Source organism: Geospiza fortis, unplaced genomic scaffold, assembly GCF_000277835.1.
Source record: "Geospiza fortis unplaced genomic scaffold, GeoFor_1.0 scaffold78, whole genome shotgun sequence".
Lineage (NCBI taxonomy): Eukaryota > Metazoa > Chordata > Aves > Passeriformes > Thraupidae > Geospiza > Geospiza fortis.
In genome coordinates this window covers 4,445,426-4,471,885 of record NW_005054339.1, presented here as the reverse complement: position 1 = coordinate 4,471,885, position 26,460 = coordinate 4,445,426, and the positions used below count along the sequence as shown (strand labels likewise).

The following is a 26,460-nucleotide window of genomic DNA, read 5'->3' as shown; positions in this document are numbered from 1 at the left end:
AGAGGAAGCAGTGCCAAACCATTTAGGACCTTGTGAATCAAAACTTGAACTTACAGTTTCACCCAGATGTTGGCAGACAGCCATTGCAGGTCACAGAGTGTTGGTGTAAAGATCTTTTTCTAAAATACATGACTTTCTAAATGGATTGATGCTTCTGCACTAGCTCAGACATCCCCTTGCATCAGCCCTGGAGTGGCCTCATGTTGAGCCCATCACAGGAATTAGCCCAAGAGGGCACTTCAGACTAAATTCTTACCTGACTTCACACTTTCTATCCAACCATCCCAGGGTATATGGAATCTAAATCAGAACAGTGATGATGTTAGTTGTTGAGCTGGCACCATTGTGAGCTGCTTGTTCTCTATAACTACTAACTAAACACCTTCCCCTCTTCCTTAAATGAACTGTGTGCCAGCCTGTTTGGGACATTGTACCCACTGATGCCACATGACTTGTGTTATCCATTAGGAGTAATCAGTAGATCTGTTAAAGCTTCTGTGATTTCAATTTTTTTTATGATCTAAAGAAGTACAAAAAAGTTAACTGAGTTAACTGAGGGGTTGTGTGGCAGTGTGTTTTTGGAAAATAGCTAGTTGAGCCTTTTTTCCTCCTTGTCTCTCCATGGGTAATTCACTGCACCAGTCCTTGAGGTAAAGTTATTTTAATATGGTCTTTTTGATATTTCTCCTTTCATTTTAACCCTTAATGCTGGGCAGAAAGCTGCCCCTCTGTAGTGTTCTGTGGGTCCCTGCCACCCCCAAAAGATTCTTCCACTTTAAATAACACCACAGTCCAAAAGGCTCTGTCACTTCAAATTTATGCAACCCATGCTGCTTTTGCTGTACTCAAGATTTTTCTTAAGGTTTTGAGGGAGAACAGGTCTGCCTTGTGAGCTTTCCACCCTATCTCCCTTTAACCTCTCAAATCTCTTTGCCTCGTTTCAAGTTTCATTACTTATACTTTGACCAGCTTTACTTGTTGCCAGTTTTAGACTTTCACATTCCAGTTATTATATTCTCTTGGGAATAAAAGCTTGGTGTGCTATAAATTTACTTTTCTTTTACAAGAAACAGAATATAGTTCTTTGGAAGTTAATCTATTGTCCCCATTCATCTGATAACCTTTGGGCTGTTTTTTTCTTTGAGAAAGTGAGTGAAAACATATTTTAGTGTTCTTATAACAAAGTAGTTTAGTTTAAGAAACCAAAGTATATGGATTTATTGTATTTTGATATAGTTTTACTTTATTTTGATATAGTCTTACAAGAAAGGATCTCAAAGACATAGCATTTAGAAATTTTTACACAGTGGACAACAAATTTAACTAAAACACAATGTGGATTCCCTTTTATTTTTTTTCCATTTACCATGGGAAAATGCATTTCTTTTCTCTTTAAGTGTTTTACTCTTCATAATCCTCCATAAAACTTGAAAATGTCAGTCATCTAGATAATTGAAAACACATAATAAATATAATAGTTATATAGTTGTTAAATTAACTACTGAGTACATTTAAAGACAAAAGTTGATAGCAAAAAATAAGTTTTTTTCCTTCTAATTATGCGTTAAGGAAAACAAAATACATTTTACAGTTAGTGAGGTTAAAATATTCTCTTCTGTTTAGTCTTTCATCTTGAGTTTTGAGAAGATGAACTACCATGTTTATCATACTTATTTTGACCTTAACCTTTTTTTAATGAAAGAGACTTAAAATGTCCCAGCTGGCATGTCTCCCACTGTTGTGAAAAAAAAAAGAAAAAAGAAGAAAGAAAACTTTGAGTAGCTCTTCCTGTGCAGTAGTCGTAGCAGGCTGAATAAAACCATATAATGTATTAAGCAGAGAGTCAGTAATGTGTTACTTGGAGATGGAATTTGAGACATGTCTTGCCCCCAGTTTGTTATGAAACCCACAAAGAAACACTGCAGAGAAAAAAAAGCATAAAACAGTAAGTATACAAATCCATCCAAACATGCTTTATTTTTATAATTTTGCATCAATAAATACAATCCCAACAATCATCATGACATATTTATAATTTTAATATAAGGTTGTTTGACTCAGTGCAAGGTTTGTGCACCAGACCAATAAGTTTGAGCTAGGACATTCCCTGTGTTTTTAGTGGAATTTGCAAAATGTGTACCAGCTGGAGATCTGATTCAAGGAACTTTATGGAAACCTCTGTCCATTGCCTACAAAAGCAATAACAGGTTTTTAACCAAAATTACAGGTGAGAATTAGCTCTGGGAATGTGTTCTTGTATGAGGATCAAAAGGGCATCACTTCACATACATCAGAAGATTCTGCATTGGTGCAAAAGCAATGAAATACAAAGATTATCTTTCTTTTTTTAATTAGTTTATGATTTTTTTCACGTGTGTCTTGCATCAGATTTGAAGGAGATGAGGTGTAGTTATCTTGCTGTCTATATCAGCTGTCTGTTAGTGAATATTGGCTGAGAGAGCTTGTGAACGGAGAACATCTTGCTCCAGATCACTTCCAGGCACATGTGGAACCAGTGTTAAGGCTTCCCAAATAACAGCAGCATTTGGTCAGGGTCAAAGATGAGAAATAATTCAGTGCCTTGGGTCTTATTCTAGTGATGAGCATTCTGTGCTGGTACTCGGAACCTGAAACATATCCTTTTACTTTTTGGCAGTTCCTGCAATTCTAGAAGAGTAAATTACACTTTTTCCTTTGGAGCAGAGGGAGAATCAAGCAGACATACGCTGTAGCTTATGAATAAGGTTTAGGAGTAAAAGTTTTAGTAACTCCCCATAGGAGTTCTTCCCCTAAAAGCTGTTAGTAGCTACACACTCTGTCTCCATCTAAAACTTGTCTATGTTGCTGATTATGTTATATGTAGAATGAGAATTTTATCTAGATAAAAAGTTCTCTTAGAGTATTAAAAAGAGTGTCCTTCCTGACTCCGTTGAAATTGTCCATGCTTTATAGGTATCACTGCTAATCAGTGCAGTATAAATTTCTTGAAAGCCACACATCAGGAAATAGATGCCCTTGTGCACTGATGTAACATGTTGGTGTAACAAGGACTTAATGTGTTCAAAATCTGTGGGAAGTTTCTCTGGATTATTTGAGGTACTATTAACAGTATTTCAGCTGTTCAGCTCTAGTGTCAGCTTTTCTGACTTTTCATTCTTAATATAGGAGAAGATGAACAATTTTATTTAAGAGGACTTGAATTTATCTGTCACCCTTGAAGTTGTGTGCAGTTGTGGCAAAGCCCTGGAAGGAGCTGTGACTTTGGTCAGCCTTGTGGCATCAGCCTGCTAAGCCTGGTTCAGCCTCGTGCACTATTGGATCAGAGGGACAAAGGGTTGAGAGTAGGAGGGAGATTCAAGGTTTGTACCTCAGCTAGTTTATTGTTCTTGGTAAAAATCATAAATGTTGATGGAGTAAGATTGGCAAATTTGTTCTTCATAAATGATCTGAGGCAATTACAGGTTAATATTCCAGAAACCTATATTTTTTAAAAAAGCCCATCAAGTAGCAGTACTTTTTAATCCAGTGTCCTCTAAAGAAAGAAGTAAATGAATGAGATATAACTATCTAGAAAGCTGTCAGTGTCCTGGTAACTTGAAAAAAAAAAACCACCCTCAATGAATAGAAAAGAAATATAGCATATTTAAGCATTAGGTGTTCATTATCATATTAGTAGATATCGTAATTTGTTTTTCTCTTTGTGGTGCTATTGCATGAGGAATAGGTAGTGGTAAAGTGATGTTTAAAAGCGTGATTATGGTGCATTATGTAACAGTCACTTTTCAACACAGTTATAGTGTTTCAATTTGCAAATTTTACATACTAAAAAAAAAATCAGTTCAGCAAGCTGCAAACTTTTAAAGACTTTAAATCTGCCAAATTATAGCCACTTATTTTTGCCTGACATATTTTCAGCTTAGACCCACATAGGAGCTGCCAAACTTGTTTCTTTTCATTACCTGTTCTATGTCTGGCTCGAAGTTTAGATTTTAGAAAATGGAAAAAAGCTGTTTGTGAAATCACAAGGCTCTTGAGCTCTTAGTTTCCTCTTAGTATCAACGTTTATTTATTTAGGTTTGGGCTGGGTTTCAAAAGATTGAAATTGGAAACAGAGAAGGTGACTCTGAATACCATTTATCTGTATGTAAGCGAACATTCAATGTACATTTAATTTAAAAAATTGCTGTTTCCTACAAGAGGGAGATATTTTTCACATTGTTAAAACATTTTTAGAGGTCACTAGGTGGTCATGTCACCAGCAGGGAGTTTTTGTTTGGCAGGCTGCATTAGCAGTTAGTAACAAATGCCTCCCATGATTCTGCGTTCAAAAGGAGTTGCTTTGCAAGTAACAAATACTTACAACCTGAGAACTGAAGTATAAAAAGTAGTGACAGGGGAAAATGTTTGGAAATGTAAAACAGCATCTTTAGTGGCCAAATTGGAGTGTTTAGGGAGTTGAAGATTACATATCTACTTTATACTTGAGCTTGGAGTTTACAGAAGCAATAATATTTTCACTACTGCAGTTGTGAGTCTCATCATTTCTAAGGAACTGTAAATTTGCAGCTTACAGAAGTCCTTGGTTTGGGCTGTAATTAACTCTTTCAATATAATTGTCATCAGAGCCTTCACACTCATTTTAAATTTTGTTTCCTTATGTGGATTTGCATATTTTCTGAATGCCTATAAATATTATGACTTAATCTTTAAAAATTAAAAAGAAATAAAATGGCATAATACCAATTTTATACAGAAAGTTTGGCCAAATCTACAGTGGGAGAGAATGGCAGCCATGTTTGAGAAATTCTTTGTAATCTCTGTTGTTTTTCTGGATTGAGATATGGTGTGTAAACATTTGCTAGTGGGAGTACGATGGAAATGGTATTTGGAAAGTAAAGGTACTGAGAGTTTCACTGAAAATATCTATGTTTCATATGTGTAATACATTTCATTTTTAAACAAATGCCATCAGTAGCTGGAACAGCTAAGGATTTCTTCCTTTAAATATAGGGTTCACTTTTTCCTGATGAATATAGTAGAGATGTTCTGGTTATTCAAGTGTATCATTTAGGCCCATATCATCCCACCATGCAGAAGAAGTCAGGGAAGGACTCTGAAATAACATAATGCCCATGGTGATGCTAATCCGAAGGAGCTGCTTGATTTAGGGCTGCTTTGATTCACACTTAAGCTCTGACCCTGGCACGTCTGCTGTTGTATTGCCAAAATCTCCAGTCCCTAGGTTTTATGGCCTCAGATATCCTCCATAGGCTGGCTGTATTTTTCATTTAAACTGACCAGAGTGAGAACCTCTTGGTAGGAGAGGATCTGTTGGTGGACACACTGCCTTCCCAGTTTCACATGACGTGCACCTTCTATGGAGAGTCTGCAAGGGAAGGACAAAGCCAGAACTGGGGTCAATTGGACACATGTGATCTTTTCCTTGGCACCTGGAAATACATGTTTTCTTAAAGCAGAGCTTTGCACTCCTCCAAGAGCATCTCTTGTTGATGGACAGCGCTGAAAGTCTGCGAATGGAGATTCTCTGAAGGATGGCAGGATGAGATCTGCAAGTAATCCCATCAACTCACCTTTACATTTAACTTCCACAGGAAGGAAACTCTAGAATATATGAGATAGGAGAGAGTTGCTGTGCCCTCTGATCCTGTGACCTTGTTAAAACCAGGCCCCCAGTTTGGATGAGCTGAAGAATAATGTGCCCCAGCTGTGCAGGCTCCATGGAGCATGGGGAACCAGGAATCTTTGACAAAAAAAGGTGCTTGGAAAGGCACTTTAGGCCAATTGATACCACATGGTGACCTTATGAGGACTAGAGTCCTTGGGGTCCCTTTTCAGAATTAGACTTGGACCAAATCTAGCAGCTGGATGTTTTTACTCTGGAGGGTTGCTGTGGTTTAGTAAGCTATACTATTGCTTGTCTGTATTGAATAGGAAAAAAAGCCCCATGCCTGGAATTCTCAATATCTCTATTTTATTGTACTCAGAAGACACATTCTGATAATTTTTTCTGAGGATTCCTGGCAGGAGCAACATGAAACTTAATCCTTACCTCAAGTTCTGCTGTACTAGAGTATCTTGTGCATTACTGTGGTTGGGGCTCATGAAGGTGCAGGAGAGCATTTTCACAGGTCCATGGGCCACTGATGGATCAAGCAAGGAGCAAAGAACTTGTGTTTCTCATGTGTGAGTGTGTTTGAGTGTTACCTGTTGCTCTAAAACCTGCCAGCAAGCTCTCCTGTTCCCTGTTTCAGTGTGGACGTTCTGCTCAGGTGGGCTGGTCTGGCTTCTGAGAGATGGTTTGGTTCATTATTGGGATATAATCACACAACGCCTGGAAGCAGTCACTTTGTGCTGCATACTGACACAGCCTATGGCTAATGAGATTTACTTAAAATATTTTCTTGATTAGGATTTCCTGAACTGTAGTCTGACCTGATTGGAATAAAAAACAATAAACTCAGTCCAAGAGTTTTATGGCCCTTTGTAGATTTCTTGTCACTTCAATTTCTGTGCAGAAAGGATCTGTGGGACATATTGAATATTTTTCAATAACTTCATTTTTCATTAATCAATTAGTCTGAAGTCATAGGTTTTTATAAGACAATGTAGGCATGTATTTTGATATGTACATTATGAAATAATTTCAAATTAGCAGGTTTGTAATTGTATTTTAAGGAACAGTAGATCACCTTGAAGGTGACAATTGAAAATTGATCTGTGAGTCATTAAATGTTGGGAAATGCTGTTTTTTCTTTTGGTAGCTTCTCTCCTCTCCTGCAGCTGCTGAGGTTTCACTGCTGGAATATATTAATTTAAGGTGATTTGTATTAGATCAGTCTTAAGGAAATGAATGCCACAGCTTTTTAACCAGCGAATTTTGTCAGCATCTTTAGCAAATTGCCAGTGAGGGGCAGTAGTCATTGTCAGTAATCATTTCTTTGTGGACTTGGAAATAGTTCCTGAGTCTGTTCTGTTCCTTGAAAAACTAAGGCCTCTCTCCACAATCAAAACATATGCTTGTGTCCTTGGAGGAATTTAAGGTGTTTCTGCAAAGGAGTTGGGGAGACAGTTGGGGTTCTGTCCATCTCTCAGTTCAAGAACTGGTCATTTTTAAATAGACTCTTAAACTTTGGATATTGTTTTCAGCAGATTTTGTTGTGCTCTGATTTATTCATTTCACTGCATTATGACTGCTGGTTTAGTTACCAGACAATGACACAAACTTAATGATGAGACGCTACAGAGAGTAAACTGCTCAGATGAGTTCTGCCAGGTAGGTTTTAGGTTTATGCAGTTTGTCCACCAATTGTATATCAGCTGGCTGGATCTGGGGCTGTTGGGGTCCATGGGGCAGAGATTCCAAGCCAGCCACGTTCCTGGCCAGGGGACAGTGCTGGCACAGCTGCAGGGAGCAGAGGAGCTGTTGGGACTGAGCTGAAGTGGAAGTGGCAGCAGGACGTGCTAAGACAGAAGAGAGGTGGGAGCAGCACGGGGCTGTGAATGGGCAAGGTGTCAAGCTGGATCACTCAGGGGGGCATTACTCCTTAAGAGATTTTCAGATGCAAAGGATTGGCAACTAGTGACATTGCTTACAGTCAAATGGAAAGAACTAACAAATTAGTATCTATTTAGTATTCCAGATCCATCAAAAATTCACTGGCTAACACCAGGATTTGATTATAACCAGTAAGAATTATTCTACCTGTTGGAAAAAATAGCTATTGAGGAAATACCTATTAGCAGTTCCTCCTTTTATTATGATCTGCATGTGTCTTATTCACTGTAGTGATTACAGAGAATAAAAATAAGTTTCTTTATTATATGAGTGTCTGAGACAGTGTTTTCTTAGGACACATATTTTGGAGGTATTGTCAAGACATGTGAAAGTGTGTTCCCATGCACTTTGCTGATTTGCTTTTCACTTAGGTAGTCAGCACTGATGTGATGAGTTCCTTGTTCAGATCTCTTGCTTCAAGCTACTCTGCTTCCTGCGAATGTGAACTGAATATGTCAGCCTTTATAAACATCATATGGACTCTGTTCCTCCCAAACAATTGTAGCTGTTAGTAATTGTTCATTACAGAGCAACTTCCACTAATGTTCAGAAGCATGGAAGTAATTTGGGGAGAAACACAGTTTGTTCCTTTGTACTCTGTATATTACCAATCTCTGCCTTAAGGATAAGCTGAAGTCAACTGTAGCACCATGGGCAGTGTTCAAAAGGTAGCTTTAAAATGAATAGAATAAACAAACCAACTAGGTCTTTGCCAAGTTTTTAATACTTGAATATAGTTAAAATGTTTTAAATATTTTTATTTTACATAGCGTTTCCTACATTTAAAAATACCTCAGTTCTTTGTTAACTAGAACTTTGTTTTCTATTGTTAAATCACAGCGTTTTGTAATGAACACAATAATAACCAGCATGCCTTCCTCTTTTTTTTGGAAAAACATAAGGCAGACGTAGATAAAATTTCTTTGTGCTCTATCCTGATGTGAATTTTTGCTTTTTGGTTAATTTTCCAGTCCAGAAAGGATAATGCTGCATTCTCTCTTCCAGTGTAGTTTTGGCAAATTTTTATGTTACTTTCTTATTTGGGGAAGAATTGTTGGAGCCAGCTAGCATGGTTCTCATATGCTTTAAAGTAATGTCTAGAAAATTTCACATCATTTTCACATCATTTTGTATTCTGAGAGTGTGCATTTTCTGTTGTACTGGAGTGCAGTACAACATTCAGCAGCAGAGATTCCTGCAGAGTTGAGTTGTAGTGACTAAGGAGGTCCCTTTTGTGCAGCAGGAAAAAGAACCCTACACCTACAATTGTATCTAGACTTTGATTTGGTTACTTCTGGCTTCTTTGAGCAGCTGAAGTGCCATTATTTCCTCCCACCTGTACTGAATCTGGGCTCATTGCAGAAATTAACAGCTGCTGTTTTATTTCTCATAGCAATGGCACTTCTATTAGCATTCCTCCTTCTAGTGACAGCTCATCTGAAAATGGATCACATTATTTGTGTGAGTCACAAGGCCACCCGGATAGCAATTTCAGCCAGCATTTTCCATAGCAACTGCTTCTTAGGCTGATTCTGCCACAATTCTTTCCAGATGTGCTGTTGATTCAGGTAATGTTCAAAACCCTGCTCAGAAATATATATTTTTTTGGTCATGGATTCTAGAGCTTATCCATGGTTGCAGTAAGTGCAAATTTGTACATAGTTAAAAAAAAAAAATCAACCATGGCATGCCGAGCCTCCAGAACATGTCCTCCAGAACATGTCCTATTTGATTCTAATGAGGTTTTTTTTTTGTTTGAGTTTTTTTGTTTGTTTGTTTGTTTTGGGTTTGGTTTTTTTTTTTAATTGCTGAATTTGGTTTTCTTTCCAAAAGCACCATTGATTTTTGTCAGATGGACAGTCCATGTTTTACGTTTTGGAAGGAATTATAGATTTTTGTATCAGAGCCACTGTAGAAATTCAGCATTTTTTATTAATTCAAATGTTCTTGCAAACATACCTCTTGTAGGACTATCCCTAGGGAAACCTGATTTTGCTATCTGACCTGTGTTTGGTAGCTGCTTCTGGAACAGTCTCAATACCCTCCCAGGAAGATTCACCTGGGTTATTTTAACATATAATGAGAATACCCAATTAGACCAGTCAGGTTCTGACACAGACCTAGCTGATAGCTTGAGAAGGAAGTGTTCTCACAATGGAGAGAGATGATAGATAAAATATTGACAATAAAGAAACACCAGTTTGATTGACCAAACAACAAACAGTAAGAGCCTTATAGTTTTTTAATTCTAGTTCACTGATTTTAATGATTTCAAAAGTATCATCTAGTACTGATTTTCAGTAACCAGTGTAGTTTATGGATTCTATTGTGTGATTTTATTATCCATTTTTGTAGTAGAATTTGAACCAACTTGATCTAAGCACAAAAGCAAAGCCTTTTTTCTCGGAATAAAAGTCCTTCAGGTTAAGAAGTTTTGCTGAAGACTGTCAGAAATGTTGCTGAAATCAATAGGGACTTCATGTGTTAGTTTGGTGAGAAGTTTTTTATGAAGACTAAACATTCTACAATTCATTATGGAACTATATTAAGATATCTCAGTTCTGGTATTTCTACTGTGCTCACTCCTTAAGGCCATTCCAACATCCATCCTGTGGCTCTAAACCTGATCAGACATGGTTTGTACCTCTTTAGTCTGCTTTGACAAAGTCAGCACAGAGTGTCTTCACTGTGAGCCAGGATGGGTTATTTTAGAGCTCCAAGACTCTACATATGCATTTTCTAAAATGTCTCCTTAGTCAGAAACAGATTTTCAAACAGTTAACCCACCAAAGAAGATCAATGAGGAAACTTCTTTATGCAAAGTTGAATCATGTGAGGTCTTCATGCTTCTGGCAATGCTTGTGAACAGCTCCATTAGCGGGGAAGTCATATAATTAAATAACATCATGTGGTATCCTATCTTTTTCATTCTCAATATTTTAAGATACTAATTAGAGAAATATTTGTGTGCTGTTGCCTAATTTCCTCTCTCCTTATAAATGAAATATCTTGTTCCTACTCCAGGCTTTCATTGTCTTTACTAATACTTTTCTATTTTATAGTTGTTCATTTCATATGCTGTATTTTGGGTGTGCAGTATTTTATTAAAAATTAAATTTGGAGTTTTTTTTCCACTGAGATAAAGTTAATGGGGCAGGGTTTGAATAGATATTCTCTGATACAACATTTTTAGGCAATTAGGTCTTTAGACATCCTGCACCTAAAGAAATTGTGGCCTGCTAGTTAGAGAAGAAATAAAAATAGCTTATCTTCTTTATCCAGTTGCTTACTTTTTTTTAATATTAGCTTCAATAATTATTGGTGTTAATACTTGTTTTCTGTGGCTTGTTCCAGTAGTTGCAGATATAATTAAATTGTCAGAAATGATATTTTAAAGGTTCTTCTGTGCCTAGCAATACTTTATCAACCAGGCAAGTTTAACAGAAACATAATTTTACAAAATAAAAATGTTGAATTGTAATAATTGATAGAATTTTCTGTATCAATCAAATTAAGCTATCTAACTTTTAACATAGACTCATAATGTAGAAATAAATGATGAATGACATCATGTTAGTGAAGGTAATCATGTTTCTGACTTTACAGATCTAAATTTAAATAGTTAAAATATGAAAATATCAGCCTTCTTCAGGGGGTGTGTGTCAGGTGTGTTTGTTCAAACATCTGAGGGGTTTCTTGGTTTCAGGTTCACATACAGAGTGTACTCTGACATGTATTTGTGACTGGTGGGATTTACATGGCACTGATTTACATTGGTCTGGTGCCCTATTTAGTCAGTGAGCATTTCAACTGTGCCCTGAGATCAGATATCAAATATGAGTTATGCACTGCCAAGAGAGTGTATTCTGGTAATTCTCTAGGTGCCCAGGCAGTTTTGTTTATCAAAATTGTCTTCTAATGCACTGTAAAGCTCAGGGTGTGAGTTCTAATATATTCATACTGATTTCTATATTTTGTTTCAAAATGGACCCAGTTTGTGACATATTTTCAAGTTCAATGTGATCTACATTGGATTTTGTGAATTTGATGTTTGTTGTTCATAGGGCAGTTCTTTGTAGAATTGTGAAAATTAGAAGGAAGACCTTCAGAAGGAAGACTTCTTTTAAAACCAAATTAATATTTTTGTTTAATTTCCAGTGGAAATGAAGGAAATTGAGTTTTGTGTAATTTTTGTTTGTGTGGATAATTTTCTTGATCAGCATTTATTAATAGCTGAAAAAAGCCCCACTGATGATTTAATATAACCATCTACTTTGTAATAAATGGTTATTTGGAATATGTTTTCAACTCAATACTAAGGATAGATTACAACTAACAAAAGTTAAAAAACAAAGTTTTTTTTTTTAATATCACATTTCTGCATCTCAGTTTTATATGTCTTTGACTCAAATATTTTGAATTCTCTGCAAATTCATTAAAACCATAATAGCTCTTAATAGTAACATTTTTCCCGGCTTAAACCTTTATTTGGCAGTTGAAAAACATTACCAAGAACTATATTCTAAAGATCAAACCATTCCTCCTCCAAAGCACTTTTATCTTTGTCTTCTATAAACAAAAAAAGCGCTGTTGAAGGATGAGGGGGCTGACAATGACAGATTACCTGTAGCTTTGTTTTCCTGTTTAACTTAGGTGGACCCTGTGCAGTGCCATGTTGTGCTGTAACACAATCCCATGTGCTCAGATCCCATCCTTCTTCCCTGCAATCCCCATTTCTGCACTGCTTTGGGCTGTGGCACAGAGCAGGCAGAGGGATTTCATCCAAGTGTTGGTGTCATTCCTGTGGAGAATCAAACAAAGCCAAATGAGCAACAGGAGTCAGTTCCAGTAAAAAGCTTCAGAACTCAGGAATAATTGTCATCTAATTTCTTCTGTTATGCTTTGCAGGACTGTGAATTATTTTTTTCCTCTGTATTTCTCACACAATCTGAAGGTTGTTACGGTTGCTCCTGTGTGAGCTCTGCTGCCTGTTTGAATGAATTGATAAGGCAATGGTTATGGAAACTCTGATGTAATTGCTTTCACAATGTCTTTTTTAGCCCATCTGTTTTACTTATCTGTCATTAATAAATATAAGTTATCTAGACATCAGGAGTACAATGTTATAGGGCTTGAAAAGGTTCCAAGAATTCAAAGGGCAGTTGAGTGCCCAACTTCCTACTTGAAAACTAGTCCAGAAAGATGGCCAGGAAGTTCCTTCTTTGCCTTTTAAAATCTGGATTAGTTTTGTTTCCTTAACAAAGGACCTATATGCACATTTCAAGTTGCCATTAAGGAGGAGAAAAGTGATAATAATTTGAAATTGCCAATGTAAAGGCAATGTGGGAGATGTAAGTAGAGGTATGATTATGGGAGTAATGAACTGTGGCTCTGGGGACGTAGAATGGAGGAAGAGCACAGATGGATAAGGAAGCTGCTTTGTCAAGAAACTCCTTGAGGTTATTCAGAAGCAGGTCCTCTCTTTTGCTTCTTTCCTTTTACTCTGAAATTCCATATTAGGAAGAGATGAGTCTTCCCTTTTCTTCCTGATTTTAGTCTAATCTACATCTAATATAAAATGAATACAGGTGCAACACAGAGGCTATTTGTTGTCCATCTCACATAGTGTAAGCACTGATACTTCATCCTCATGCCTGCTTCCAGCAGACGACTTGATCAGATGGAAAATTGAAGATTTGATACTCAGATCATGTGAGGAAGTGTTTGGTGGGTTGGAGTGTGGAGTGGGTGTGTAAGAGCAGCTCCCCCTTTTCCTGTCCCACACTTAATGGAGCAGCCCTTTCTTGGTGTGTTTGGGCTGTGGAGCATCAATAGTTGTCTGTGTTTGCTGTTAAGGGAGCCAGGACAACCCAAAATGCAATTTCATGCTCTCTTTGTCTTCTGAAAGTATTTCAAAGGGGTTTGTTCTTTGAATACAGTGCAAGATACTTGTTCATTTAAAGGCAGTAATCCATGAATGTGCTTTTGTCAAGCAACTGGAGAGATAAATTTTCTGTCAGAAAAAGCTTTAAAATACCAATAATATTCTGAAGTTTATTTTCTAAGATGCATGCCCATCCATAATGGATTAACAGCATGTTTTAACAAACCATTTATTTGCTTTGGGAGTGACAGAGAGAAGCTGTTTCAAACAGGATCTCTCATCACCGTCTATCTCTAGTCACCTCCTACTGAACTTAAGGTTGAATACCGGGGGTCACAAGGGAAAGAAAACAATAATTAAAGTGAAAAAGTTGATTGAACTGATTTTTTTTTTGTCCTTCAGTATGATTAGCATGTAAGAAGCTGGCTGAGTATTGTACTGTATATCATTAGTTCAAACATTTCTGACTTGATTTAGCTTTAATAGTGACTTTTTAAATTGCATTTCTGTATTTTGTGGAGAACAGCTTAAGTAGTAAAGGCAGTAAAAGTTCTCATTAGAAGGTCTCGTTTCTATAAATCTTAATCTTGGAATTCTGCTAGGTTACAATTGGACTGTTTCTAAGAACTCACCCCACCTCCCAAAAAGTTGTCAGGGGTTCTTTTATTAAAGCTCAAAAAATTATTCTTAGACTAACAGAGGTGGGGAGTAAGGCAGGAGTGTTTACAGAGCTCACTTCTAAATTGACTGTGATAAGTGGCAATGCAATGTATTATGATTAGAGGTTTCTGGGAGACTCTTTAAGAAGGTTAACTGCAAGGCAGCTCTCAAAAGAAAGCATTTATCTTAGTGGTCATCCTTCAGTGTTTTATACTACTGAGATTTTTTGTGGGTGGTTAGAACCATTTTTTTGTGTTTTATTAGCTGTATCTTGAATACCTCCTACTAGCTGAATGACAGTTTAGGGTTATTAAATCTGTTCTTAGTACATTTTTTTATCCTTAGTTAATCTTGACTAAATATATGCTAGTGAGCAACTCTTTTTTCTCGGTTGTTGCCCATATTTGTTAAAAAAATTATTCCATTTGACATTTGTTTAGGCTGAAGTTTGATAAAATACTGTATACAATATACTTTTTCAGTTTGGCATTCAACAGAGACTTTCATGGATTTATTTCGTCTTGCATTATCTTATCTTCCCTTCTAGTATGCTAAGACTTCCTTTTCATATTAAGTAATTTTTTCACTCCAGGACAGATGCTTTCACAAATGCAAACTCTGCATGTGTATTGCTAGAGATCCCTAAGATTGCATTTTTCAGGTGTTACGTAACATTTATAATTGAGCTACTTTTTTTATCACCTGCTTTCTCTAATCCTAAGTAAGGTATTTTTTTTTAATTCAGATTTTTCTTTGACACTACTTCCAGTGACTTTACTAAAAGATTTATATTATTTTATACTTTCTGTTTGTTTAAAAGCTATCTCTATTATCAGACTAATAATTGATCATTCCTCCAAGGAAAAGACTCTTTGTATTTGACTATCACTGAGGAATGACTATTATCATTACACCTTGGCTAGATATTAGGAGGGAAAAAATTGCTGCTTTCTTCTGCAATTTATGGACATTGCTTCTTGTTCTGTGTGCCATGAATATAGAAAAAAGTATTTCTGTTTCAATTTGACATAGCATTTTAGGTTCTCATTAGCATGTTGTCATTCAAAGACTATTTATTGTAGTTTTTCCTGGTGTTGTCTCATCAGTCATTTCTCTGCCTTTTCCCACATTTTTCAGGGAGTACTGGATTCAGTTTTTCAGCTAAGACCTTTTGTGTAGATGAAAAGACTCGCTTTTGCCTTGCAATCTGTTTTTGTTTTTACTTCTTAATATGATACTTGCCTTATTCACAACAGATCTCCAATATGGAGTTTCTCCTTAGTCTTCTAGACAGCATCTTTGGTTTGTAAAGACCAATTTTATTCCTGTCTTCATGGCACATGAAAATCCCCCCATTCTGAAGCCTCATTGAAATGTAACAAATAGATTTTCTAGTCCATTATTCATTAGTTAATAGAAACATTATACAAACTGAAATTTTGGATAGAACACAACTTGTGTAAATTCCTGGCCATCAGAGTGGTAGTGTTTCTTTCTTCTGTTCTTTTGTATTGTATATGAAGTGACACTAAGTATAATCAGATTTTTGTGCAAATTTCCTTGGTACTTCTCAGTGGAAGCACTTGGACTGTCAGCCCAGATCCCCCAGCTGTGAGTGTGCTTATTAAGAGACTCTTGTATTCACTGGCTCTGTGTTAAGGAGACTTGGCCTGAGGTTGCTGTGGGTTGTTGCAGTCAGTCTTTGCCAGGGAGGAGAAATTTAATTTCATAAGTTTTGCTTTTCCAGGGAAAAGTTTTCCGTCCTCTCCTTGCAATAAGCAGCATGTTATAGTGGAAGATATAAGTTGGGAATCCTAGGAATTACTTTATGCAGGTGAAAGAAACACGGGCAGAATAATTACCAATGTGGAGCATTTGCTGTTAGGTTTAATATATCTTTTTTAATTTGAGGGTTTACTTACTTTTACTGTGAAAAGTTAGACTGATTTTTTTTTTGGTGTTAAAAATACTACCCTGTTATTTGTATAACAGATTAGTTTGCCAAAAAAGAGAGGAAAAACTACTAATAACAAAAGGGATTACTCTTTATAAATATTACTGTTAAAGAATGTAGTTTAATCCACTGCTCTAATAAATTATTTTAAAATGTATTTTATTGCTATAATTTATTAAACAATAAGGAGACATTTTGGCTGCAAATAGTGATAACATCTCTGTAGAACTGTATTTGGGTAGTCATTTTTTTTCCTGACACAGTAGATAATTAGGAATTATAAATTATGCTTACACTCTTAGGCACGTTAGCTAGAGTGTATTAGACTTTATGTTGTTCTTGGTGCCAAATCAGATCCTGATTTTCAAAAATTCTAGCACTAAAACTCATGATGAGTTTCATTTTCTGGCAGCAAAGTAGAAGTGTATGACTTACCTGCGAGATTTAAGTAAACCTTGCCACCAGTTTACATTTTTGAGGAAGGTACATTGTGTTTGTCGGTGAGAAAATCATTTTTGTCGTCCACTTTGCTGGCATTTTAACCCTGTTCCTAGTGGCCAGATAATATCATTTCAAATGTTTGCTGCAAAAACAGTGAAGTTAATTTTTTAGAAAGGTCACTGAATAGCTAAAATAAATTGCTTCTGCCCATGAGGTTTTGTTCTTCCATAGGAAACTTGAAATATGATGACAGGCTAGCATAACAACTTTCACAGATAAGGTAAACTAGTGTGCAATATGTAATCAATATGTAATCAATAGGACATAGAGATCCTGATCTGTCCTGAGAGGCAGCTTCATAAATGTTTGGATCTCTTCACCTCCAGTGCCTCACAAGTGTGGGCTAGGCCTTTTTCCACCTCTGTCTTCAGGGACTTAGTGGCGGCTGGATCCTGGCCATGCAGGAGTAAAGGAGGACATGGTTTCCTTAGGTGCTCTTATCACAACCTGCATCTTTATTTTCTATTCTGAAAAATAATAATAAAATCTTCGGGCTTATTTGTCTTCCCTCTGAACGGAAGTAGTTAATTAACAAGAATTAAAGCAACTGACCTATCTTTTGGTAGAATAGACCAGCTATGCCAACCTCTTGTTAACCCGGATGCCTGGTAAAATGCCACTTATATTTGAGGCTATTGCTGTTGAGATTATCCATGATAATAAACATGGATAATCTGCTGCCACATCCAGGAATGTGTCAGTGCAGACAGGTGCTGTGCCCACCCTGGGCAGGCTGTGTGAGCCAGCCCCAGTCTGGGAGCCATCAACATGTTGTGTGGCACCATGCCTGAGCTGAAACACCTTGTCACTGAAATAGCTGAGGCTTTGCAGCTTCTCAACAGAGGCTGGCACACATTTGGGTATAATAATAATAATTTGGGTGGTTCCAAGAGTGCTGGCAGTGCTGGCAGTGTGAATTTGCTTTTGATGTGTTCATCATTCCATGTGGCTGGGGAAGCACTTCCCCAGAAATCCTCACCCTCATGTCGCGCACTCATCTCCTCCCAGCTCCACTTAAATTAACTACAAAGATTTAAAAAATGTGTTGGCAATAATTTTAGGGGGGGGCAGTTTAAACATATATGTGCTGTGGGTTTGATTAAAATCTTGGAGTGTCTCAGTGGACCACTTGTGGTGTCATTTGACAGCAGCTATTTCACATGACTATGAACCATCATTTCCTGGAAGTGCTTGATATGAGTCATTATTTCCTGGAATAAAGTGTTTGGTTACATAGTTTCACAAGCTTTTTCCCAAGATAGGAAAATCCCCATCAGCTGAGAAAATACATGTTAGGGTCTGCAAAATTTTGTGGGTTTGGGGCTGCAGAATCCAGAGTGCAGATTTTTCAAAGTATGTTGACTGGCTTTCCTCTCCCATGAAAGGTTTCACCTCATCTGTTACTTTAAAGTGGAGTGGAGAATGTTGCACAGCTGATCACAAGATCACATTTTGGCTGGCAGTACAAAAAATATGGATGTGACTGAATCCTATTATCAGATGTTGAAATGATACCAAGTAATTCAGTAGTTCTGACTCTTCTTCCTCACTAGTCAGGTTTGTGTTTTTACTGCCAATTTAGAGGCAGTGACATGATCTAAACTTCAGAAAAGTAAAATTTCAGTATAGCTTCATGTCCTTTTCAACCTTTAATTTAATCCTTTTATTCAATTTTTGACTTTTTACAGCTGTAATATGTGTGAAGTAACTATGTATCATTAAAAACCTCATGGGTGACAAGTATTTACTGTGGAGTTTGCTATTAGAGAGCAAACATATTGGGGCTGGCTGGCATGGAGTTAACCTACACAACATAAGAATGAACCTAAATATATTCTGAACCTTTGGAAATTCTGAGATATAGGTTTCTTTAACACACTCAAAATGAAAATAGGTAGGTTTCTGATGGTAGTATTAATTTGAAGGAACATATTCTATGCCTACATGCAATATGCTGTTTCCTCTTCTTTGGCTTTAAAGTCACAGAATACCTTTATTTCTGCCAGAGAATTTGTGTTATCATGTCTGACATCTGTAGGGGAGGTGAGGCCCTGGCACAGGGTGCCCAGAGAAGCTGTGGCTGCCCCTGGAAGTGTCCAAGGCCAGGTTGCACTTTGGGGCTGGGGGCCCCCTGGGGTAGTGGAAAGTGTCCCTGCCATGGCAGAGGTGGCACTGGATAGGCTTTAAGGTCCTACCCAACCCAAACCATTCCATGATTTTATGATAAATTGCTTGATTTCTGCAAGTTCAGAGGAAATGAATAGAGTAACAAAACACCTTTTCTTTCTATTTTGATGCATTAAAAATCTGATATTTTAATGACAATTTTATGCAATAGGTACTTGAGCACAACACATAAACAAACTGAGTCTTTTACAAATTACTACAGCAATTTTTATGCATTATTACGAGATTTATAAAAAAGCAATTTACCTATATTTCATTTCAAATTAGCATTATGGATATGCAGCCCCTCTGATATATATATATATATTTGTGTAATATTGATTATTTAAAATAATTCATATCTAATAATTTAAATTAAGACTGTTGGGGTCTTACAGCATTCTCTTTTAAACATCATTTAACTGAGATTTGAATGAACAAGACAGAATAATAAATGAGACTATTAAAGTGTATGAATAAAATGCAACTGTTTATCTAAAATTGATCCATGTCGCATAACTTCGCCTAAAATAAATGGGTTGTTTTTCTTTGACTCCATCAGAAATATTGTCCTATAAATATTTATATTAATACATTAGGAACTTTGAAATAAAAGTGAAATACTTTCTTGACATTTTTGCTGGCAAGCAAAGGACTGTGAGAATTCCAAACTTTTAGCTCACCTTGACTGTATGAAGTTCATGAGCCGTATTCTTACATTTATTAGCAGTTGGAGCCTAAGGTTAATTTATGATTCATTTATCCATGTTTATTTTTTAATGATTGATCTTATATAGTTCTGGGAAAAAGCACAGGCCATAACATATTCTTTTCTAAAAGCTATTAGGTATTATGTGCTCTTTCTTGGCTGATAAGTCATAGTCTCTCACCAAATACATTGCAGAAGGTGAATATATTTCTTTTATTTATGAAATGAAAGGACAGATTATGGCCTTGCCAGAGCATGAGCATTTTAGGGTATAAGACACTGCGAGATCTGTGCTTTCAACTGCGTGTTGTAAAAAATTGTCTTTGTCTTATCTCCTCACAAACTATTTGTGATGTACCCCTGTGAGTCTGTCTCACCCCATATTTATCTAAGTGCTGTAAGATTCTGTTTGCTCTCTAAAATTGAAGTCAAGATTACAAAGGAAAGGATTTCTCATGAACAATCCAATGAAAACTCTAGAATTTTACTTTTAGAAATGTATTTTTGTGTTGACACAGCAAATAATAGAAAATCCATAGGAAAACATATAAGTAATATGAGGAAGGCATCCAGAGATTCCTGCACTGAGAACCCTAGAGTACCAAGTTAACAGGATAATATAAAAATTGGTTTTATCTCTATCACTTTGCTTTCTTTTATTCAATCTCTATGATCTTCGTAAGTCAAAAGAGATTTGTGTAAGGTATTCTAGAATTCATGAAAGTGAATTACAAAAAAAAATCAAAAATTTTTAAAAGCAAGATGTTTCACAGAACTATTTTGTTAGATATCATATTGTAGTAAAATAGACTGAGATAAATGGTTGATGAAGCAAATAATGAAAAGTCTATAAAGAGAAATTTTTGGCTAATTAGTTGATTTCATTATTTGGTTAGACCTGACAGTGTTTGCTATTTAAAGTGTTCAGAAGGTAGGTGATTGTTCTCCTAGTGATTGAAAGAAACATCTCACATAGTGTGGTATAGCAGTATATATTCAGTTTTAATGAGAATGTAACAATTTTAATTTTGTTTTATTTTATCAGACAGGAAGCTTTGCTTGCTGCAATTAGTGAAAAAGATGCAAATATTGCCTTGCTTGAGCTGTCTGCTTCAAAGAAAAAGAAGACTCAAGATGAAGTAATGGCTCTTAAACGAGAGAAGGACCGATTAGTACATCAGTTAAAACAGCAGGTGGGTAGACTTTACTTTTCCTACTTTCGTGGCAACAGAAAACTGGCACTATTTTCATTTGTTTCTGCTGTTTTATGCTGATGTCCTTTTGGAAGTGTTCTAGCCAGGTCTGACCTGTGTCAGCAGTTGCACAAGGTAGGATGTGTTCCATTTAAGTGTTTATTGCTTCTCTGGAGTTGTTAAGAATTCGCTGCACATTTACTTGGCTCACATTATATGCAGCCAATGCATTTTGTTTTCTCTCTTCATATACTTTCCAACCTTCTTAATTCTGTGAAAGAGGACAGCAGATGCTCTTTGCATAAAGCAAGATCTATCCGTTCTCTTGACTCATTTTAACCTGCTCTTGTTCAGTTATTTGCTTATCTGTTGTAAAAAATTTGTGTTTTCATAAGGCTTCAGGCTTTCTGAGAGGTTATCTAGAAATTGTGATTATCCTTGAAATAAATTCTCAAATGGGTAAAAATCACTGTGTCTTCAACACTATAAGTAATTTGAGGTTTAAATAAAAACCACTTAGTTAAAAAACCCTCTAGAAACAGATATTATCACATATGTTCTGGCCGTGATGCAATTGTCACCAGGTCAGTCAGCTGCCCAGGATACATTTCATCAAAATCTATATGATAAATAGGCAGGTATGCATCATGCTTTTTATCACATCATCCCACTGTGCTGCACCAGAGCAGATGATGTTGAGTTCCAAATAATTTTAGGGATTTTTGTTTTGGTTTGCTTTGGAAAAGAGAGGGTGCTTATTTTCCTTTTTTTAGACATCTCCCTTTTTTACCTTCATCTTAGGTTACTGAAGAGTAAATGAACACACCCTTTTGCCCTGTTCCATGATACCTTTAAATATCAAGGATTTTTAAAAAATGTTCATCAGGGAACTGAACAACTGTTTTGTTGTTGTGCTTGTTTTGTTTTGGTGTTGCACCTTTAAGCTATTGCTTGGAAGTGTTCAAAACATTGATTGGTTTCTTCAGACAGGGAGAAGGAAGAGCATTGCTAGCGAAACATTGTGTTGGAGAACTTCAGTTAGAATTGTAACCAAATACTTCAAATACCTCCATTATTTATAGCGATAAAGATCTTCAGTAAAGCTATTTAACTAGATTAAATTGATGCCAAAATAATCTCCCTGTTATCTCAGACACCACAAAAAAAGAGTCACCAGGAACAGGAATGTGGTTTAACTAGGTCACCCCTTTATTACACTTAAGAATTATCTGATAATAGAGGTTGTAGACTTCACTCATACTTCTTTAATCCCTTTGGGGAGAACCACTGTCTACCCCCAGAGGTTTCTCATGTGCATCCAGCACAAAGGCTTGCTCTGACTGTGCTGGCCAGGGGCAGGGGCAGACTCCCCTGTGTGATTCAGTTCCTCTCTTTCCTTGAGAGATGCTCCCTCTCGAGCTGTCCCTGATTCTCAAGAGCCTCAGTGAATGTTCAGCTGCAGCATTGCTTGTTTTCTTCTGCTCTTATTTGTCCCATCCTCCGTTTCCACAGCTGTTACACTGCTGAAAGAGAGAATTCAAAAAAGCCCAACTTCTCCAGCCTAATGCGAACATCAAAGGAGAAATATTTATAAATATTAGAAGATGAATCAGTAGATAATGCTAAACATTAACATAAAGCATTAAATTCATCCCTGTTCTGTATTGTAAGAGGAATTTTTGCTTTGAGAGGCAAAATAACATGTTGGTCCATGATAAAAAAAATCTATATTCTCTCATATATATCCACATTTTCTGGCCTTTGTGAATGTTGAATACATTGTAAATCCCTATTAAGACATTGATTTTAAAATAATTTGTCACAATTTTTCACACTGCAAAATTAAAAGAAGCATCTTAGAGAAATGAAATATTCTGCCTTTGTCAGGAAATAGGAATATTTATGATTTATTTTAATAAAGCTACAGGTAGGCATATCATATTTTAAAGATTAAAATGTTATTTATACGAAGGAGTTGAGCCATCTTTTTATGGGTTGTGAGTTTAAGTAAAAGCTCTGTTAGTTTTAAGCTGGAAGATAATTGTTTTTATGTCAAAACCTAGATAACCTAGAAAAATTATTTGTATCACAGTGTATTCAGCTGTAAAGTTAGTTGTAATAATTCTGACCTCTGTCTAGCAAACACATTTTCTTACAAGAAACAAGCATTTCATTGTAATGATTTAAATACAATTTAGCAGCTGCAATCTGTCAGTTAAATATTTATTGTTTACTGCTTAAATAATTGGGAAGCATAGTAATACACTCCCAGCAAAACAAAACCACTGGAATTTCTTATATTCATACACCAAATGCTATATTTTGAGAGCTATAGAACTTTGTAGTAGACTTTAAAAAAACCTTTCAGTTATACATTATTAAACAAGATTACCACGTGGGCTTGGCTGAGTGATTACATAATGTGCATAATCACCCTGGCCAAGATTCCTTTTGAGAATTCTGAGAAGGAATTTATAGATAAATTTGTACAGTGATGCAATCCTTCCTGAAATAATTAGCTAGAAAGTCAATTTTTAGAACATCTCAAGAGATTTTGGGAACAGCAGAAGACACTGGTATATTACTGATTCATCCTGAACTTGGATACTGAGAGAAAATGTCCCAGTTGTCTCTTTTCACTTCTAGGATATAGTGCCAAAAATGTAAGTGCAGTTGGCCAAAATGCAAGGTCTTCTAACTCCTTGAGAGCATTTTCTTTTTCTTCTCAAAACATGAAATTAGAAACCTTTCCAGTGCTTTCAGGCCTGCAGGTGTACAGAATACTCTGGCCAGAGGCAAAGCTGGTGTTTGGCAGTGTTTTTTAGTTCACTGCTCTATATTTCATCACATCAACATATAGCTAATGCAGCAAAAAGAGTGAGAAACCATCAAGGAATTTAAAAAATGTGTGTAATCACACTTCGTCAGCAAACTAGCAGCTAGCAATATTTTCTCTTTCATGCAATACACAGAATTATTTCTTACTAATTAGCTTGTAAATATTTTAAAAATCTCTTTCACCAGCAAATGAGTAAAGTGGAATTGTAGGCAGCAGGTTGCATTACATGTACTGTTCTAGTGAAATACTTCAGAAACCTTGCTACTCTGATATTATGGTGGTGACATCAAGCATTCAAGAATAACAAAATACCCCAAATTGCATTTTCCCTGATAGATAAATTCAGCTTTATTGCACTGTGTATTTTATGATATTGAAAGAGTTTATTTTACTGTATGAGAAAGAGAATATTACTTGAAGTTGTTGCGATTGTGATTATTCTGGCAGCCCAAAAATTTTTTCTGCAGCGCTTTGAATTAATTAATTAATTGCATTTAAGCTCTCTATATGTCTAACAAGTGTGGGAGCAGAAAAGTCATGCACTGTTTTTTCACAGTGTCATTTTAGACATGGTTGTCTGCAGCACTTGTGAGCAGCAGCAACTCTAGGGTTGGTTCCTAACACTGTTGCTTCAGTTTCTGATGCTATACTAATTTAATCTTTTTGATTGCCTTGAGTTTCACAGGTGTGGGTATTATAGGACCACATAATTTTATTATTCCTCTTGTTGCTGATGTTGTTATTGCTGTTGTTATTGTATTGCTGCTGTTTACACAGATCTGCTTCAGACAGACATTTGTTGTGCAGTTGAATTGTGCTGCATCACTGGACAGTGAGTAGAATCCATGTTAAGAAGTCATTTACATGGGTACTGCAGACATAATTGATCACTCTGCTGCTTTTTTACCTCTTCAGTTTATGCTGTTTACCATTAGTGATAATATTGGTCTTGTTCAAGCTTTAAGCACCTAATTGTGAACAGAAGTCTGAGACCCTTAAGATACAGTTTTCTTTTTGTTGCACTTATGCTACACAGGTTCTCTGTTTATTTTGGATAGGTAAGAATAGATGTCCTAATAACTTCATAATCAGCCTGGTTATTTTTTCCTTAAAAGTTCTCAGAAAATGTAGTAAAATGGCTTTTACTCTCTGATTTTAAATGTGGCTATTCAGATCCCATTTATGTCAATACAAAGCATTCAGTGCCCTTATTGTCTTGAAAAACATTTTTAGTTTATACTTTTCTATTAAATAGAAATATCTAAAGTAATATTTCTGCATTTAACATTGGAGTTTATTCTCCTAATTTTTAACCTGATTTTTGAATCTGTGTTTTTGCACATGGGTCATGACAATCATTGCAAATGGATTGAATCTCAGTTTTGCCGGTGGATTCCTGTGGGGGTGGAAGTGCAGAGTGCCACTTTTCCCTGCAGCTTAACACAGGAGGGGCACAGGGTGGGCAAGGCAATGTGTGAGTGGAGCTAAAAGCCTTTGCCTGAACAACTTACTTGATGCAAAAGACAGTCTGTGTTGGAAAAATACTGAATATGTTGGCAGTGCTCTCATAACACTTTTCACATATTCTCAGTAAGATTTGACAATTTATATTATAAAATTTGATGGACTTGGGTCATAGCTGGATATGGTATCATTTTTTCCTCCTTATGCTCTCAGGAATCTAAAGTCTTTTGCATGGTATTTTTTACACAAACCTTTTCAATGAGAGAGGCTTCTTTTGCCTTTAGCAGTCAGCTTCTGAAAGCACCACAGGCTTGGTACATGAGCCCTTTCCTGCTTTAAAATCTGTTTCTGTTTGTTCTCTGTTCAGAATTTTTTAATTCTTGAAGGATCTGTGTCATAACTTAAGCCTGGCCATGGCTCAGGGCAGTCTCTTTTCACTGGTGATAATCTGGTCTTGAACTTATCCTACAACTTTGTTCAGACAAATGCTTTAACTTCACTGAGACTAAAAATCATAAATGGAAAAAGTAGGTAATGCAGATGTAAAATAATATATATATTAACACTGGAACTTTTGTAATTCTGGATCTGGCCTGCTTGGTGAAAATGGTTATTAAGTACCTCAAATAAGAATAGTGAGTATGTCCATTATAACATCTGAACTCCAAAGCCAGAAGAATTTTTCTCCATCTGACATGTTTTAAACAAATCCTTATGTTCTACTGCAATGTACCCCATGATAATAAGACTAAATATAGTTTAACACTTGATCTCAAATGCAGTGCTAAGTAGCCAGCTATTAAAAAAAAAAGTGAAAAACTGGATGTCAGGTATTTCTGATGCTGTAATTGTGGATAAAACTGGTAATTCTTACAGTCCAGCATCAAAAGGAATTAGCTACATATAAGGTGTCTCTATTAAGCATATCCAGACAGTGGTGTGATGCTGTCACCATTTCAGTCCATACCGAAATATACAACCCATGTATTGAAATGTATGTTTTATTTAGCAATTTTTGTTGCATACAATGAAATAAATGTAGTAATTTCAACTTAGGCTATATTTTCTTAATGATACAAATGGGAGAGCTGGGCTTGTATTTAAATTGTAAAAATTAAAGCTGAAACTCACTAATCAGACATTAAAGATGGTGAAAAATTACCAGTGCCGCTAACCAGAGATTTGCAGTTTCTAAGGTCTTATTTAGCTGCTGAAGTTTCTGATTCATGTCTGGTTTTAAATAATTATTATGGGGAAGTATCTTTTTAATGAGTTATTTCCTGTTGTAAAAAGGAAAAAAGAGAACCTTCCTTCTTCCGTTGCTTGTCTGTTTTTAGTAGGACCTGGCCTGAGATGTCCTCAGGCAGCTACAGTTTCAGAGCTTTAATTATGCTTTTTAACCCACTTTGTGTCTATGTTCTTATATACTTCTATGTAATTACCCAGGTTAGTAGTAGGACTCAGACAAATACCTTTAGCATGACTTGAGCCTATACATTACTGAGTATGCTGTA

General features: G+C 36.2%; 1 protein-coding gene across 5 annotated transcripts in view; it reads left to right on the top strand.

Moving 5' to 3' along the window:
* ERC2 (ELKS/RAB6-interacting/CAST family member 2) overlaps positions 1–26,460 on the top strand; it is a 405,766-nt gene that overhangs the window by 250,289 nt on the left and 129,017 nt on the right. For all 5 annotated transcript variants that reach the window (XM_031058194.1, XM_031058193.1, XM_014307629.2 and 2 more), the window contains one exon: positions 20,496–20,643. In XM_031058194.1, the coding sequence (XP_030914054.1) occupies positions 20,496–20,643 (148 nt within the window). The remainder of the gene's footprint in view (positions 1–20,495; positions 20,644–26,460) is intronic.